Below are 16202 nucleotides of genomic sequence, written 5' to 3' on the forward strand. Positions count from 1 at the left end.
ATTTCAAACAATCGCGGTAACTTTCATATATCCACGACTAACGACAGTGCCACTTTAATTCTTACGACTGTTATTTTTTTCTTATAACATGCAAATGTCAACAAGAGCTATCTGGGAATAAAGTCCCAGCATGGCCAATCCCTGGTTTACTGTTCCATTGGTCACGGTTTCTGGGGAAGGTCCTCTGTAAATTTGAATCTATTTCATACGGTAAAAGCGTCTTACATTCCGCACTTGAAGGCGTTTGCAGTCCTCAAATTAAAGGCTTGTTATAGTCCACACTAAGGAATTTTAGATAGAACGAGATTCAATCGAGTGTCACAAAACCAAAACCAAAGTACCGGTAATTACTTTGCCAATCAAAAAGGACGGAGACACGTAACCGACACAAAGCGCGGGAAAATGTGCACGCGAGACCCACTCACTTCTGATTTATTGAAAAAGTGGCGGGAGAACTTTGAACCAATCACTTAGTGAAGTAATCATAAACCAAAGCAATTCACTAATTACTTCCGACACTCAATTGAAAACCGCTCTAAGCGACGGCGAGGTCGACGAAAACGTCACCTCAGATTATAACCTTGTATCATGAAAGTACTACAACGACCGAAAAAAAGAATTATTTATTTTCTTTGGATTTCAAAACTATGTTTACTAATTACTAAGTGACCCAAGTTTTAAGTTCTGATTTTAAAAAGACACCTGTTTGTTTTAACTGGAAGTTTCTAATTTATTGGTACGCCATTACTAACTTTAAAATCTTGAGAGAGCTAGATCGTGGAGAAAATGACGTCAAAGACCAAGAGAAAATGAGGAGACAGAGAAGGAGGCTCCCGGTCCAGCCCTTGGGATATGTCATGTCCAAGAAAGTTATTTTTAGACGAGCGGAAGTCTTCCGAGACGTCCGCATGCAGGCAAACCTCGGTCCGATGTTTGAAAGAAAATATATATTCATCAGCCTTCCACGTGCGCCATCATTTTCTCTTTTCACTAAGAACCTGAGAGCGAGGAAAGACTGCATGCGGACGTCTCAGAAGAGACTTCCGCTAGAACAAAGACTTCCGCTCGTCTAAAAATAACTTTCGTGGACATAACATATCCCGGCCAACGCCTTGAGCCTCCCTCTCTGTCCCCTCATTTTCTCTTGCAAAGACTCAATAGACATAAAAATGCAATGCATGTGTACACGACTGAATTAAAATGCAGCACTGAAGTTTCGGGGTTTCAGACTTTTAAATCCGTGTTTTGCATATGTAATAAATTTGCGTTTACACGCTGAAATTTTAAGCTAGAGAGTAAATGACGTCATTTTCCCTAGATCCAACCCTCTGAGCGCCAATCGGTCAGTTTTGAACCTGAGTAATGGCGGACCGTGAAATCCAAAACTTACACTCAAAATAAACAGTCTTTGGATAAAACTCAAAGCTCAAACTTTTGCCAGTTAGGTGTTAAGCGAACACGCTTTCAAATCTGAAGAAAAAAAGGAACTGATTTTTGATCATAGTAGCACTTTAAGTTTTTCGCGATTAGTCCATTTCGTTCACGTCGTACAATGTGGGCAAAGTATCCTAAAAATAAATTGGTACGAGCGGTTACAGAAAACAAAAATGAATAACATATTCCTATTTATACGCTGACGTTGTCGTCAAAACCTTAAATTTGATGTAGCAACATCTCTGCAATTGCGCGCATTTTGTTTTCTTTTTGTCTCAGGTGGTTCATCGTTCATATCTCATTTGTCCAGTTTATAAGGGAAACCTTTTCTAAGAACAACATTGGGCCGATGCCGCCGCCAGTACTGCTTCTAAGCGACGGTGGTCATTTCGAGAATCTCGCGTTATTGCCTTTGCTAAAGAAGCGTCTGAAGAAGATTGTTGTTGTCGACGGCGGCCAGAAAGAAGACGATATGCATTATGGTGACTCCCTGTTGAAAGCGTTGATGCTCGCCAGAACCCAGTTGGACTGCTCTTTTCTGAGTAAGGACGGTGGGGATGTCATTTCGTTCCTGTTCGACGCGTTTCAAGAGCCAAAGAAGGGAAAACTGCCACGCTTTTTCAAGTTTGTACATGCATTTTCTATTATCTGAATTTCGAATAGTTTGTTTTAAGGCTAGAACCAGCTTTACTACTTTTAAGAGACCTTCATATTAGAAGGGTTGTCACTACAACATTGTATCAATTATTCCTTAACAAAATGCGCCCATAATTGTGACGTAATAGGTTACTATTACTATCGTACTATTATTATCGTACAATTTAAGGCAGCTCTGAATCAGCTCCCAGGTATTTTTAAAAACTTTGCCGATAGTGCCATCTCAGATTGGTAATTACTATTCTACAATAAAAAAATGGGGATCAGGGAGTTCATTTTTGAATATTAAACAGTGGAACCTCTCCTTTGGGACACCTCTATTCAGGGGATACCGAATTTGGTCTCGGAAAAATGTTCATACTAATCTTTCACTCCAACTCACCCTCCATTAAGGGGCTACCTCTGGTCTATTCAGAGTTTACCTGTCCTGGTCCCGAGGGTGTCCCTTAGAGTTCCACTGTATAAGAAAGTAAAGACGAAATCTAGAAGGGGAGGGGGGGGGGGGGAGTTTGGAGAGCTTTTTTGTTGCCATAGTGACCTACTGCGTCACAATAATGAATGCATTTTATTAGGCAATAATTTGCGAACTAGTAGCAGAGATGAAATAATTTTTAAATAGAAACACACAGTTTTAAGTTTGCAATACATGTTTCGGATGACCAACATCCATCGTCAGTTGCGAATACAAATGAACCGCTAGTCGGTGTGATATAAAAGATAGCTGAATAGGAAGTATGAATACTAAATAACAACGTGAATATTGGGCACTAGAAGATACAATGAAAGAAAAAGCAATGGGTATTTAACAAGGAAAAATGAAAATGAAAATGTTAAATTAACGTGATGAACTTGCTTGTTTAATGAGGGGTTTTCCCAATCTATGCAATAATTGGTGCAACATTTCTGTTACGTGTTACAGGGTGGTAGTGATAACCCTTGTAATAACAAGGTCTCTTACAAGCGCTTTTAGACAGGTCGGCAGCCGCAGTACTGAAGTCTTCGGCAATTCCGTTTTATAGAAATAGGCAAACCGATTTTAGTAGAAATAAACGAAACTGGCTGGTCACTTAAGATCTTGGCTGGTCAGTTGGGAGGTAGGGTTTTAAGACTCGTTCTGAGCACTCGTTGAATTTGGTCCTGGTAGCCCCTGGTTCAACTTCTCGGCTGCACTTGTTGTTGCACCAGTTGGGAATTTTAACAGTTGTTGTTGTTTCGTTTATTTCGTTTTGTTGGCCCTGAAAAGGTCTGAAAAGCGCCTATGGGGAGAGGTCAATAAGGAGGGTGCCTACTATTGTTATTGCGCAAACATTCTGCGCATATCGAGATACTCGGATTTCCTATGGGTGGTGGTCATTAATACAGGGATATTTTTGCGCGCGGTTCAGAACGGAGAAAGCAGAACTTAGCAAGTGCTCTTGGTAGTCAAAAAGAAAATTGGTGGTAACCACGCATTTTTCAGAGATAATGAACCTTCAATTTGGATAAGAACGCGATACATTGCATCGTATTTTAAAGTTTTTTACCAATAATTTTGATTAATTATCTTTGAAAAATGGGTGGCTACCCCTAATTTTCTTTATGAATTTCAATAACACTTGTTAAGATCTGCTTTTCCTGCATATTCAGCAAACCACGCAAAAATACCTTTGAATTAGTGGGCAACGTCCATAAGTATCACTGGATAGTTTCTTTCAATCGACACCTATAGACTAACACAGCCGATTCCTCCTTTGCGACCATCCCTGCCTGGTAAGCAACCACCTCTTGCAAGCTTACAGGTTTCCAAAATACCAAAGGGCTTCACGCCAGTCAAATTACTATTGCTGCTATCCTTCAAAAGAGACCTCCTGGCCTCCATAGGAGATCGCTTACGGGAGCCGTCTATTCTGCTACCACATGGGGCCAAATTGGTTCACGCTCGCTTGAGCACCAAAGACAAGTGACGAAGGAAACCACTCCGATTTGTGGAACTAGTCTTGCTGTTTATCTTGAAACAATTTATATCTGAACTCCCGGCTATGGCCATTCTAAAAGATGTTATTCCAGCCATACTTGCAGAAATGAGTCCTAAACTCGCAAAAATATTTTCTCACTGTCGCTTATCAGAAGGTCACATCGCTCAAAGATTTTCTAGTCGGAGCCAAAATCCTTTCCCAAGTCTAAAACAACAAAAACAAAATATATGGGGGAGAGGTGATCTTCGCACTTACCTGAAAAATTTAAGCAATTGTCTCTTATAGACAACCGAAAACTTTAGTGCTCACGGAAGTACCACCCAAGACCATCTGCGATGCTGGTGCAGTGCTCTAGCAATTGAGCTATGAAGACACTAAGTTGAGAGCAGATCAATTTGCTGGGCTCATGTGTTCCCTTGAAAGGACTCGATAGAGTTAATTAATTAATTGATATACAGATACCGTAATTACAATAAATCACGTTTTTTTTAAAGGTTCAAAGTTCAGTACAAAGAAGGTCAATTTGGCGGCAGCGGTGACGGTGAAATTATGTTGATCACACCCAGATACCCAACTGACAGTGTTTCTTGCCCGCCAAATCATATTCCCTCTGTCCCTTTGTATCCGTTTAATGACGAGGCCGATGGACTGGCGCCTGGAATGTGCCTGAAAGCAAGCGATGTCGATAATTTAACTTGGTGCTGCTGTCCGTGCTGCCATGGCCATCAGTGCTGGGGACTGTCTGCCTTCTGCTGTGATACGTTCCCGCAACACTCCACCCTGAATCAGTTCTTCACTTCCCGAATGTTTGCAGCTTATCACCGAGAGGGATACCGAGCATGCGTAGAAGCCGAAAAAGATGACTTCATGAAGAGTTATGGGATTAGAGAGCAGCAAAGCGAAGACGCCATCAATATTGTGTGAAAAACTATAGATGGCCATATTGAAAGTTATATTTACCCTCGTCCTCAAAGCGAGACCAGTGTTTTCATCTTGCTATCATATGCTAATCCGTTTTCATTCCTATGCTGATAAAATGTATTTCCCTTAAGGACACTAGTCGAACACAAAGTGCTCGCTTTTATAAAACGGTTTATCGGTAATCTCGAAAATAGGGTATCAGTTAGTGTGTCGCGGTGTGTCTAAAAACATAATTTGATAAGTGTGGAATCTATTTTATAACCCTAGGAGCTTATCAATGGACCTCTATCTCCACTAATTCCCTGAGTAAACTCTTTCCCGAGTAAATTTGTTTTTAAGAACAGGTTTTTTCGGGAAAATACTTTTTTTCTCCAGAAGGCCATGAGTACGAGCCTCCCTATGCACTATATCCTTGAGTCAACCTTTGCGCGTACTTTTCTATTTTGATAACTAAACCTTCAGCCGGAGACTCGCATTTACATCAATTTACATCAATTTGCATGTACATTGTTTTGCTATTTTTCTCTTCGTTAGACAATCACTTTATTCTGATTGGCCATTTCAAACAGTGCGTGCGGAGCCGACGACCTCGCGGCGTTCTAAAAGTAGAAAGACACCCGCAAAGGTTGAATCATAGGGGTGGTATGGGAGAGGCAAGCTCCTACTCACAGGCTCCTGATTTCTCTTGACACTGAGAAAGCTCTGTTTGATTGGCTTTTACAACAGTGGACGTGCTGAATCTCCCGAGGGAGGCGTTCTATAAATAAATCTACTCTGGATTCCAAAGGGCGTCTCCTTGGCCAAGTATGGAAGTAAGAGGCTGCCCTTGATGAGGAGGCTCGAAAAGATCGTGCTAGCAGAATTTCTTGGCATAACTTGAGATAGCTAGCATAATTTTTCCATTTTTTTTAACAGCACTGCTAGCCTAATTCGCGTATTGTGATAATCATTGGTTCATTTTTGAGTTTTGAAAGGCATCTTGATTCCCAAAGCCCAATTAGAGGGATTTGCAGTTTACTAAGCCCGGAAATGGGACCTGGGACTAGGGTGCATGGGAACCGGAAGTCCCATGGCAAACCATGTCGGTCCCAATACCTCTCATGGGGAAGGCTACAAAATGACGTCAGGCTATGCCATCCGATTCGAGCGAAAACGTTTGTAAACAATACTCTCAGATAAAGGATATGTATAGCTAACAAGAATAAACGGTTTCTGATTTTAAAAAATGCGTTTTTGCACTTATTTGCAATGAGCATAACTTTTTTTTTAAGAAGTAGCATAACTTGGAAAAAACGGGCATGATCTAGACAAACATTAGGGCTATTTATACGGGGGAAAATAAGACGCGTCTTTATACGGGGGAAAATAAGACGCGTCTTAAATAGGACGTACCATTTACACGTCCTACATAAGACGCGAACATCTCGTATAAATAGTTCGCGTCTTACTTGGTTATTTATCATTATAAATCTAGCACTCCCTCGAAGAATAACTGTTAATTTACAGTTACCACCTTTGCACGTTTCATCCGCAAAGTTGCGAATTGAAAACCCTTTCAATTAGCGGCGCTTGTCACGCAGTTATTCAATTTTTTCTCGACTGCCAGTTCCCGGCAAAGGATGAGGAACTCTTTCTCCACCACCAAAGTCCATGTGTTTCTCTGTTTTGTTGGTGTTTTTGAGCCTGACTGGGAAGCCCTTTTGATAACCTGGGTGACTTGTCAACAAGATAATGATGTTGTTGTTGTCGTCAAGCATGCATGTGACAGACATGCTCACTTATAGTTCACGTCTCATTAGGGGTGCAAAACCATTTATACGAGGAAGTTCACGTCTAATTTAAGACACGGACAAAATAAGAACAGTCAAAACTTCTGTTCCAAGATAAGACGCGTCTTATGTAAGTAGCGTCTAAAATAAGACGCGAACGCTTGTTTTGTACCATTTATACGAGCAGTTCGCGTCTTACTTAAGACGCGTCTTATTTTCTCCCGTATAAATGGCCTATTGAGCACTGCTAAAAGCATAATGTGCTATTTTTACTAGCATAATCTATTCGAGCCTATTGATGAGTTCCTGATAACTGCTGTATTAAATCCGCTGTTTTTAATCTAAAAATTAGTAGATCGTGGATTCGACGCCGGCACGACCAACATTCATGGTCTTAAAACTGTGAACGCTGGCAACCAAGTCAATCGAAACGTAAAAATAGTTCCTAAAAATGTTGAAGCAAGGTTTGAATGAAACAGCAAATACAAAGGGAGGAAGGGATGTGCACAATTGAAGATTAAAATGGATTGCAATTGGGGTTTTGAAAACTGTTTAGCCTAATAGTTTTTGAAAGTTTATCTCTGTAGTTTTTTTACTTAAATTTAGTATGCCTCGCCCGATGTGAAGGAATCTGAAATCCGGGATCCAGCAAATGTGAGTCTTTGGAATCCGGAATCCAGAGCGTGGAATCCGGAATCCATTGTGTGGAATCCAGATTCCACGAATTTCGATGGAATCCAGGATCCATTTGGGTGGAACCCGCCAGTTTGGAATCCGGAATCTGGGATCCACAATTCGGGATCCGGAATCCCATGGGCTGGGTTCTGAAATCCGAGGGCCACCTGGATTTCTTTACATAAGGCGATATGCTCGCGCGACAGACACTTTTTTTCACGAATCTTTGATCAGTGTAATGTTTCATAGTAGTTAACGTTAAGTTGCATAGTGGGTAGGGGCGAGCAATTGGTAAAACTACACCGTGACATTGACCACTTTCATAAATGGCAACCACTTTTTCATTCTTTTGTATTTATGTTAATTAGACATGCTGGCCTCATTTTGAAACAAATATTCTTTTGAAATTTGCTCTTCGTAGGGAGGCTAGAAAGGCTTATTACTGGGTTGCCAACCCAGTCGGAATCTGTCTTTAATTTCGTCGTTTTTTTATTTTTCGTTTTATTTTTTATTTTTTTATTTTTTTCCGTGTCGGTAAAAGTCCTGCCTGTCACTCCCCTGCTAAGTGGTGTCTTTGTGCATAGAGCCTTCTACGCGTATTTTCTTAGGATCGAGAGGGTAGTGGGAAATGCGTAGATTTCTCTGGTGGACACAGTAGAACGATTAACTTAACCGGCAATGGCGTCGAAAGTCATGTAACGCGAATGGCGTTTTAGGGGATCTTTGAACAAAATGTACCCTAATGAAGCTCAATAATGGCAAGCGAATTGGATACTGGACAGGACAGGCGGTCGAATGTTAGAAGCGACGAGTAATGGACTTCGACAACAATCTGTCGCCCGTCGAGCCGTAATCAAAGTGAGCAGTCTTCCTAACATTTTGCCAAGCGTGGTGTTTTGTACAACACTCAAACCAAATGAACAGTTCTCTGGTAACTCAGTGTGGGTTCAACAAAGACAGATAAGGAATCCATATAGTGGATCTGTTATCTCAGTTGTCTCGCTATTTGTCAGATTTGTATTTACCTGTTCTCAACTCTGCACAGTCTTCCAGTATAACAATTGGAAATTTCACTAATAAGTCATTGACGTGAATGGCGTTTTAGTGGATCTTTAAACAAAATATACCCTCATGGAGCTCAAGAATGGATCGTCAATTGTATGAGCAAGACAGCGCTGAAAAATAAATATCTGGATTGTAAGAGACGAGTAATGGTCTTCGACAACAATTTCATTTTTCGCCTTTGGATATCAAGTGAGCTTTGTTTCTAATATTTTACCAACTTGGTATTATATAAAACACGGAAATCAAATAGCAATTTTTTTATGGATTTAACCATAGTTACTAACTATGATTTAACAAATTAACATTGAAGGAATCGAACGCCAACAAGAATGCATCACAGTGTTTACTCAAGTCGCATCTTAGTTATCTGACAATTTACATTTACCGGTATTTTATACTCAACTCAGCAAAGGTGTAAAATATTTGGAAATGTGACAGTGAAAAATTACTTGAATGAAAGCTTGTTGTCTCTTTTGTGCTTTATTATTTACGGTCAAGGTTCTTTCGAAAAGGGTTGAATGTGAACTGTCAGAAATTTATTTAATTGCATATGCTTTGTGATTGTTTGTTTCGCTTGCACGCACGCAACTGAAATAGAAAGGGTTTCTTGCCTCTTATAGCAAATATGTTGCTTGTTTCAATAAATGTTTCGCTGGAAAATATTTCTGTGAAATTTCTAGCTTTTGTAAATTTATCATGTTGTGTAATTTTCGAGCTTAGCAAATTTGCATACATGTGTTGAAATGTGATACGGGGAGAATTTTTGTGGTAACGCATTAGTCACGAAAATAAACAGGTCTGTTGGAAGCGTGCTTGAGTTTCAACAAAATGACCCCCAAAATCGGCAAAAGATTGTGACGCTGATGAATAATAAAGTAGCTGCTATTACCAAAACGATGGAATTACCTGGTGATAAATAACCTTGTCTTGGAGAGTAAATTTTTGATTTTCCAGAAACAATGGTCAACCTCTGAGAGTTGCGCGATTGTGATCTTTGTGTTGAATTCGCACATTTCTTGTCAAAATTTATAACAATCGAAATAAAAAGAAAACGAACAAAAACAAAAACCCGGTAGCTTGGCATCATTTGACACAGATGCTTCACTGTTTCGCGAGTAAACATGCCGCGGTAAAATAACGCGGTAACTTGATCACTGCGCTCGCTGAATTCGATGTGCGATTTACTCGGTGCAGCCAAACTTGTACAATTACAACAAAACAACTAAAATCTCCCAAACTGTTTTTCGCTGATGGTAACTTTTTATATTCGTGGTTCAAAATAAATGTTGTTTTCATGTCGTAGATTTTATTACCGATGGCAAAATATTTTATGCTCGATCGACCGTCCTGAAACTTCCTTCTGCTCTTCTTAAAAACTGTGTATCCATATTTATTTACTTTTACATCAATATTTGTTTTGGATAAAGCAAGCTAACAAAATCTGTATCTTGCTTGGTTCGCATTTGATAGCATTAAAATAGAATTTTCGGTCCTATGCTTCTGTTACTGAGTGGTATATTTCTTAGGTCGCCCATCCAGATACTAACCCCGCCGAATAGGCATAACTTCAGCTTTCAACTGTTGTTTACAAAGCTTTCAGATGCTGTCAGATGCTGTCAGTGCACGCTTACACTTGTGGTGGAAAGAAGTTGCATGATCAACATGTCAGCCCAGAAGCCAATGTTTCTCGATTCCCTTTTATTTTCTTCAGTCTCTCTGGGTTCAGTACTTTGCTAGTAACCACATGTCTTCTCAAGGAGCTATTTATCTAAGACTTATACCATGGCGCTACAATGATAGACAATACCAAAACAATATCGTGTACTGTTAGACCTACATATTACGCAAAGACAACAGTCAACATGTCATCCCAGAAGACAATGTTTTTCACTTCCCATTTATTTTCTTCAATCTTTCTGGGCTCAGTACTTTGCTAGTAACCACATGTCTTCTCAGGCTATTTACCCAAGACTTCTACCATTTCACTACAATGATACACAATACCAAAACAATATCGTGCACTGTTAGAGCTACATATTACGCAAGGACAACTTGAAGCTCCTGGAAGACAACACACAGTTCAGTTGACATTATGGAATAAATCGCTGTGTTACTTCACTACCACACGTAAGCAATGCGTGTCAATTTTTTTTAAAGAGGACAGGAATTTCTTCTTTCTGACAAATGGTTAATTAATGGGCCGGTCGCCAGGTTTTTAACCTCACAAAAGGATCTGTTTCGTCGTACGAACGTGTGAAGACCTGTGAGCCAAAGGGCCTCTGCTGGTATGACTTCTGGTATGACTTCTGGTACGACTTCTGGGTCACCCCCCCCCCCCCCCCCCCCCTCCAACTTGAAAAAAATTGCGTGGAACGCTGCACGTACCACAGGCAACCCAGTGTACCCTCACGGAGGGTCTAGTTAGCATTAAAACAGAATAATGTTTTATTTGGCCGCCATTTTGAAAGTGGTTTATCTTCCCTTTAATTTAAACTGAGAAGAAGGAGAAAATAACTGCTTCTGTAATAACAGTAGCCTACGGATTTTGCGGTGTCTTGGTCATCTCATTAATACATTGAATGATGCAAAACGCATTTGTACATGTAGAGAATGCCCTATATAAATACGACTACAATTACTTTTTTTTTATGTGCAAAATCATTTTATCGGTTAGGCTAGTGGGAAATAAAGTTTCTGTGATGTGTCAACGAGAGGACCTCTTTGCATAAATTTCTTGAGATCTCGGCATCACTTACTCATATCCTAATGTCGGCTTATTATTAAAGGATATCAGATTTCCAGCATTTTCATTGGCTAGCCGGATACAGGCTATCAGTTCATATACCTGCTCTACCTAATATGGTCAAGGTACGCGTCAGCAATAAAGCGAGCTGAAAACATTTTTGCAGCTCTGAGTAAAAATGGCCGACAAAAACCGTTTTGAATCAACAGGAATTGACCAAGGCAGAAATTGATGCTTCAGTGGAAGAGTTGTTGATCTTAGACTTTTTAATATAACAATTATTCTACTCGGGCTTGCTGGATATAAAATAATTATAACCTATTGTTACTTATTATTGCATTTCTAGCTTTCTGATTGGCTCACTCAATCTTGGTTATCAGCTTATACACCGTAATGACCTTATATGGAAACTGATTGCGTCGGTCGTTTTCTAAAAACGGAGACAAATTGAATAACTTGTCGTTCTGTAAGCTACGCGACCTACAATTCGTGGCCCTACAATTAGTTTTTCGAGTCAACCGCTTTAGTTTCCAAACTGTGCTGGTAATGTCGTTAACCACCCCAGCCCCATCAAGTTTAATTTCCCCCATCGCGTGTTTTAGTTCCTCATCTACCCCCTGTCGAGGGCCTTGGCTCCCCCCATCGGGTATTTGCTACTGCAAACCTTAACAATCACAGCAAATTGTGTCGAGGACATCAATTTGTCTGTTTAATGCTAAAGAATTCTTACTAATTAAAACTAAAGAATTAAAACTAAATTAAAACTAAAGAATTCTTACTATATATATTTGATCTGTATGATCAATTTTATTTATTCTCGCAGAGAAAACCAAATAAAAACAAGCGTAGCTGTGAATTTGTATTAAACAATTTTAGTGGTTGAAATCGTATCCTTTTAGCTGATTCGTAGGTTCTATTTATTTTACCTTGGCCTATGCAATTTTCCATTGTCGTAGCTCTCTGCATTAAGGAGGCAGTGTGGCCCAGTGGTTACGGCGCTTGCCTTGAGTTTCGGAGATCCCGGGTTCAAGACCTGTGGTGACCACTCGTTGAATTTGATCCTGGCCAACTGGTTTGCCTCCGGCCAGTTGGGATTCTTAACAGTTGTTGATATTCTGTTCCGTCGTTTCGTTGTGTTAAATTGGCCCTGAAAAGCCCCTATGGGGAGCCGTCAATTAAGTATGTATTGTATTGTATTGTGCATTGAATTATTTCGTGTTTATGCAGTTATAGTTGAATTTCCAGCCTCAGTTGTCCTAAGGGTGGATATATAGCACTGTCCAGTGGATACCTCAATCGGTTCAATAGCGCTAATCCGTTGGGTAGTTATTTGTGAGGAAGATAAGTTAAGATAGTGCCTTCCACGCCTTAAAATCAAGGCCAGATATTATTGTATACTTAATACTCGAAAATGCCGAATTGCGCCGATATAGAGTGAATATGTACTCCTTTCTCCGCAAATGAACTAACCAATGTCCTTGGCTCCTAGCTAATTATTAATAATCACCTTGTTAAATGAAAGTTCCACAGTACTAATATATAACCAACTTCATGTCACAACTGAGAGTTTTCACTATTCTAGATGAGAACGTATTGAGAAAGTGCGTTATGAGGGAGTTTACGCAAAGACGACGACGACGGCTAGGAGAAAGCCACAAAACAATAAGCTTAAGGAGGCTCCCTAGAGTTTTAGGGCCGCGCGCAAGCTGGGCACTAGTATGGTGCTTGTTAAGCCTGAATCGCGCGTGTTTTTTTTTTAAATTTTGTGACCTCAGCGTGACCAAATCTGTAAATTGCGAACCACCTCAGTAAGTTCCTCGTCAAAAAACAAAAACAAGAAAAAGTGTAAACCAGGCTTTAATGAACAAAATCAAAGGCCCGGCGTGCCCTGCGCATGCGCGTACCTCTTGCATTCTGGCACATTTCTTTGCCGTCCTTGTCCTGACAAAGACGTCAATTGATCAAATTTGAGGTTGTGTAGATGACGTGTCAGCAACGTTCAAGCCAATTTTATTCAGTGCAATCTAGATACACACTTTCCATCCCAAACGACTTGGAGTTATCCCGAAATTATTACAATAACGGGAAAGAATCTTTTTAGACAACGTTCTCTCATCCTTGCGTAAGATCCCCAATTACAAACGACGAAAACGTTGCCAAACAGAAAACGCAGTACGCGTACCGTACTGCTGACATGCAATGGAAGGCCTTCACCTCGGAATAAACATTACATTAATACGCAACATTTGTAGTGGTGACTATGTTAAACGCTCACTTAAAACATACCGAATTGTAAGGACCCATACCGCGCGATTAGCTTTGGAACGAGGATTAAATCGCTAGGTTGTTTTCACGTTACGTCATCGCCGCCATTTTGGTGGACGAAAACAAAAGATCTCCCAGTAGCTCCGTTTGTTCGTCCACCAGTAATTGAACATTGCAGTATTTTTTTCTGTGTCCCTAGAGATTGGTTGCAAACCACCAATAATAGGCCGAGTTCGATATATCAATATTCAGGCATGGCAACGAGGCTTTATGGTCAAATTTCACGGCTCAGTTCAGTTTTCTTTGTCTCGCAAGTCTCAAGGGAGATTTTTAAACAAAACAATATTTAAATTTAACCATAAAGACTCGCAGCCATGTGTGAATATTGACATATCGAACGTGTCCTATCAAGGCCCGGTCGGGCAAACGGCCGATTTTGTTGAACGATGTTGAACGATTCTATGCTTGAATGCTCACTCGATCTTTCTGTGCTATGCCTTTTCTCTGTGTATTGCCATTACAAAAATCATGGTAAGGATGGTTGACACTAAACTAGTTCCCCCGCTACATCGATCACTTGTTAATCTCTTCTCTTCAAATAATCGACCATCCGCATACCCTGTTGGAGGAGGATAAGATTCCTTTGGGGAATTGAACTCCGTATCTTGACCTTGATTCCTCTATAGCTATATATGCATAAACAATAATCATACTCTTTTAATGCTATTTTGGTTTTGTCACAATTTGTCAATGAATAAATTTGAACTGATATTCTTTTAGCTCTTTGTTTCTCAATTTTTAGATGAAAAAGTCTCTCCCAGTTTTGTCACTTAGGTGATTAGGTTCGCTTCCGGAATTTTTTTTTTTTGGTTCTGTGTGATCCATGGGTTTTGGTCAAAAGAAACTCATAAAAAATAACGTGTCTTGTAACTGCTGATTTGTGTATCGGGTTTTGCTAGGAGTTCATCAAGGAAAACCTATATCTCCTATATTTGGCGTACGAGTCAACCCTTTCCAGAGCAGATTTATTTATGGAACGCCTCCCTTGGGAGATTCAACAAGCCCACTATTAAAAGCCAATCAAAACAGAGCGTAAAGAAGAATATGATACTCTTCCCGGGGAAAACCTGTTCTTTAATATAAATTTCCAAGGGAAAAAGTTGACTCAAGGAATTAGTGGAGATAGAAGCTGCAGCTCCTGATAATCCCCTGGTTTTGCACTGAGCTTGGCTAAGTCCAATTTGCAATCTGTCAAAGCGTGCGCGCGCATTCCAATTCTGGCGCTTCCAAAATAATAGGGAGCTTAAGCAACGACAACGGCGACGGCACTCTCAGCACTCTCAGCACTTTGCGCTCTCAGCACGTGCGTTTCTCACTTTTGTCCATTTCTTTGCCGTCATCAGCAAAAATTGCAACGTGAGATAGCCACATTTGATGCTTTATGACGAACGACAGCACTTGAGGATAAATTTTCATTCTCTCCCCTAAATTAAGCGCCTTTCCGACCAGTATTATGTTTGAGAAACTACCTCACCCTTGTCATATTTAAAAGGTTAAAATAGTCTCGAAGTGATCACCTTAACGTAAATTTATATTTTGAGATGACGTTCTCGTTGCCGTCGTCGTCGTTTAAGCTGCCTAATACGAGACGGCGGAGGCGGGACAGGGAGGAGTAACAATCTTTTACCGATCAGGCACGTTTGTTAGCAGACAAAAAAGTGTTAGGGTAAAGATATTTTGTGAACGGCTCTATCTAGCTTGGCACGGCGGCCATGTTCGTGTCCCTAACTAATCCTCCGGGAATTGAGCTCTATTATCATGCAAACGGTGGAAAAATAAGGTTACTGATCACGAGAGTGAAAACACACTATAACAGAGTTTGCGACGGCTTGCCCTTTAATTGTGTTGTAAGCCCCTGCTTGAGTTGTAGCTTGCTGCAGAGAAACCTCAACTGATGTGTAAAATAAAATTAAAAAACTAACTACGGCTGTGAGGACGTATATTTCGTCAGGTACGACCTGACGTCTTCAGGGAGTTAAATGATTTGCCGTTACAATTTTTTTGAAATTCAAATATAGCCATAAGAAAACTAGGTATAAGATTACAGATAAATGTACATGTATATAGATATATGTAAAGGGTTATAGATAAATATTTTTTACAGTTCTCCTCTTTTGTTTATACTTTTAGGTTACAACCTTCGAAAATAATCGGAAATGGCATTTCCAAGACCCTAAATTTCAGAATTTTCTGGAGGAGCATGTCCCTCAGACCCCCCTAGTTTGGAGTGCCTTTGGCGCTTGAAGCATTATTCGTGTGCGTACACCTTCAAAATCCCACGCTACGCCCCCCGTGTCTGCCTTCAACGTCTCCTGCTGCTGTTTATCATAGTCTGAGGGCTCATCACAATCATCTCTTCCACCGCTGGTTTGGAATCGAACTGTCAATATGGAAGTTTTCAATATGGCGTTTGGAAAGAAGGGTTGGCGAAAAAACAACAGTTACTGGAAAGAGCAAATCGTGGCCAGAACAGGATTTGACCTCATGATCATTTGCACGCATTCTTTCTTATAATGAAGACAGATATATTTTTAGAGGCCATGGCCTTGAAAAAAGGCCACAGTGCTTCTACAAAATACGAAGTTACGGAATTTCCTGAACTTGAAGTAAGTTGATATTTGAATGCGGTTGTCCCACGAAAACAAATGTCACCCAGCA

General features: G+C 40.3%; 1 protein-coding gene and 1 long non-coding RNA gene across 6 annotated transcripts in view; one reads left to right on the forward strand and one right to left on the reverse strand.

The window, feature by feature from the left end:
- LOC137980251 (uncharacterized) overlaps positions 1–6843 on the forward strand; it is a 36232-nt gene extending 29389 nt beyond the window's left edge. For 3 of the 5 annotated variants that reach the window (XM_068827651.1, XM_068827650.1, XM_068827652.1), the window contains 2 exons: positions 1714–2058; positions 4541–6842. In XM_068827651.1, coding sequence (XP_068683752.1) covers positions 1714–2058; positions 4541–4970 — 775 coding nt within the window. In that variant the 3' untranslated portion in view covers positions 4971–6842. Of the gene's footprint in view, positions 1–1713; positions 2059–4540 lie in introns of all 5 variants that reach the window. The other 2 variants (XM_068827649.1, XM_068827648.1) reach the window with 2 other exon arrangements.
- Positions 6844–15342: 8499 nt separating this feature from the next.
- The window catches only part of LOC137979561 (uncharacterized), an 8387-nt gene continuing 7527 nt past the window's right edge, over positions 15343–16202 (reverse strand). The window contains exon 4 of the long non-coding RNA XR_011118361.1: positions 15343–16202. This exon is cut by the window's right edge and continues 2866 nt beyond it. This is a non-coding gene — a long non-coding RNA (uncharacterized lncRNA).

This window comes from Montipora foliosa, chromosome 12 (assembly GCF_036669935.1).
Source record: "Montipora foliosa isolate CH-2021 chromosome 12, ASM3666993v2, whole genome shotgun sequence".
Classification (NCBI taxonomy): Eukaryota; Metazoa; Cnidaria; class Anthozoa; order Scleractinia; family Acroporidae; genus Montipora; species Montipora foliosa.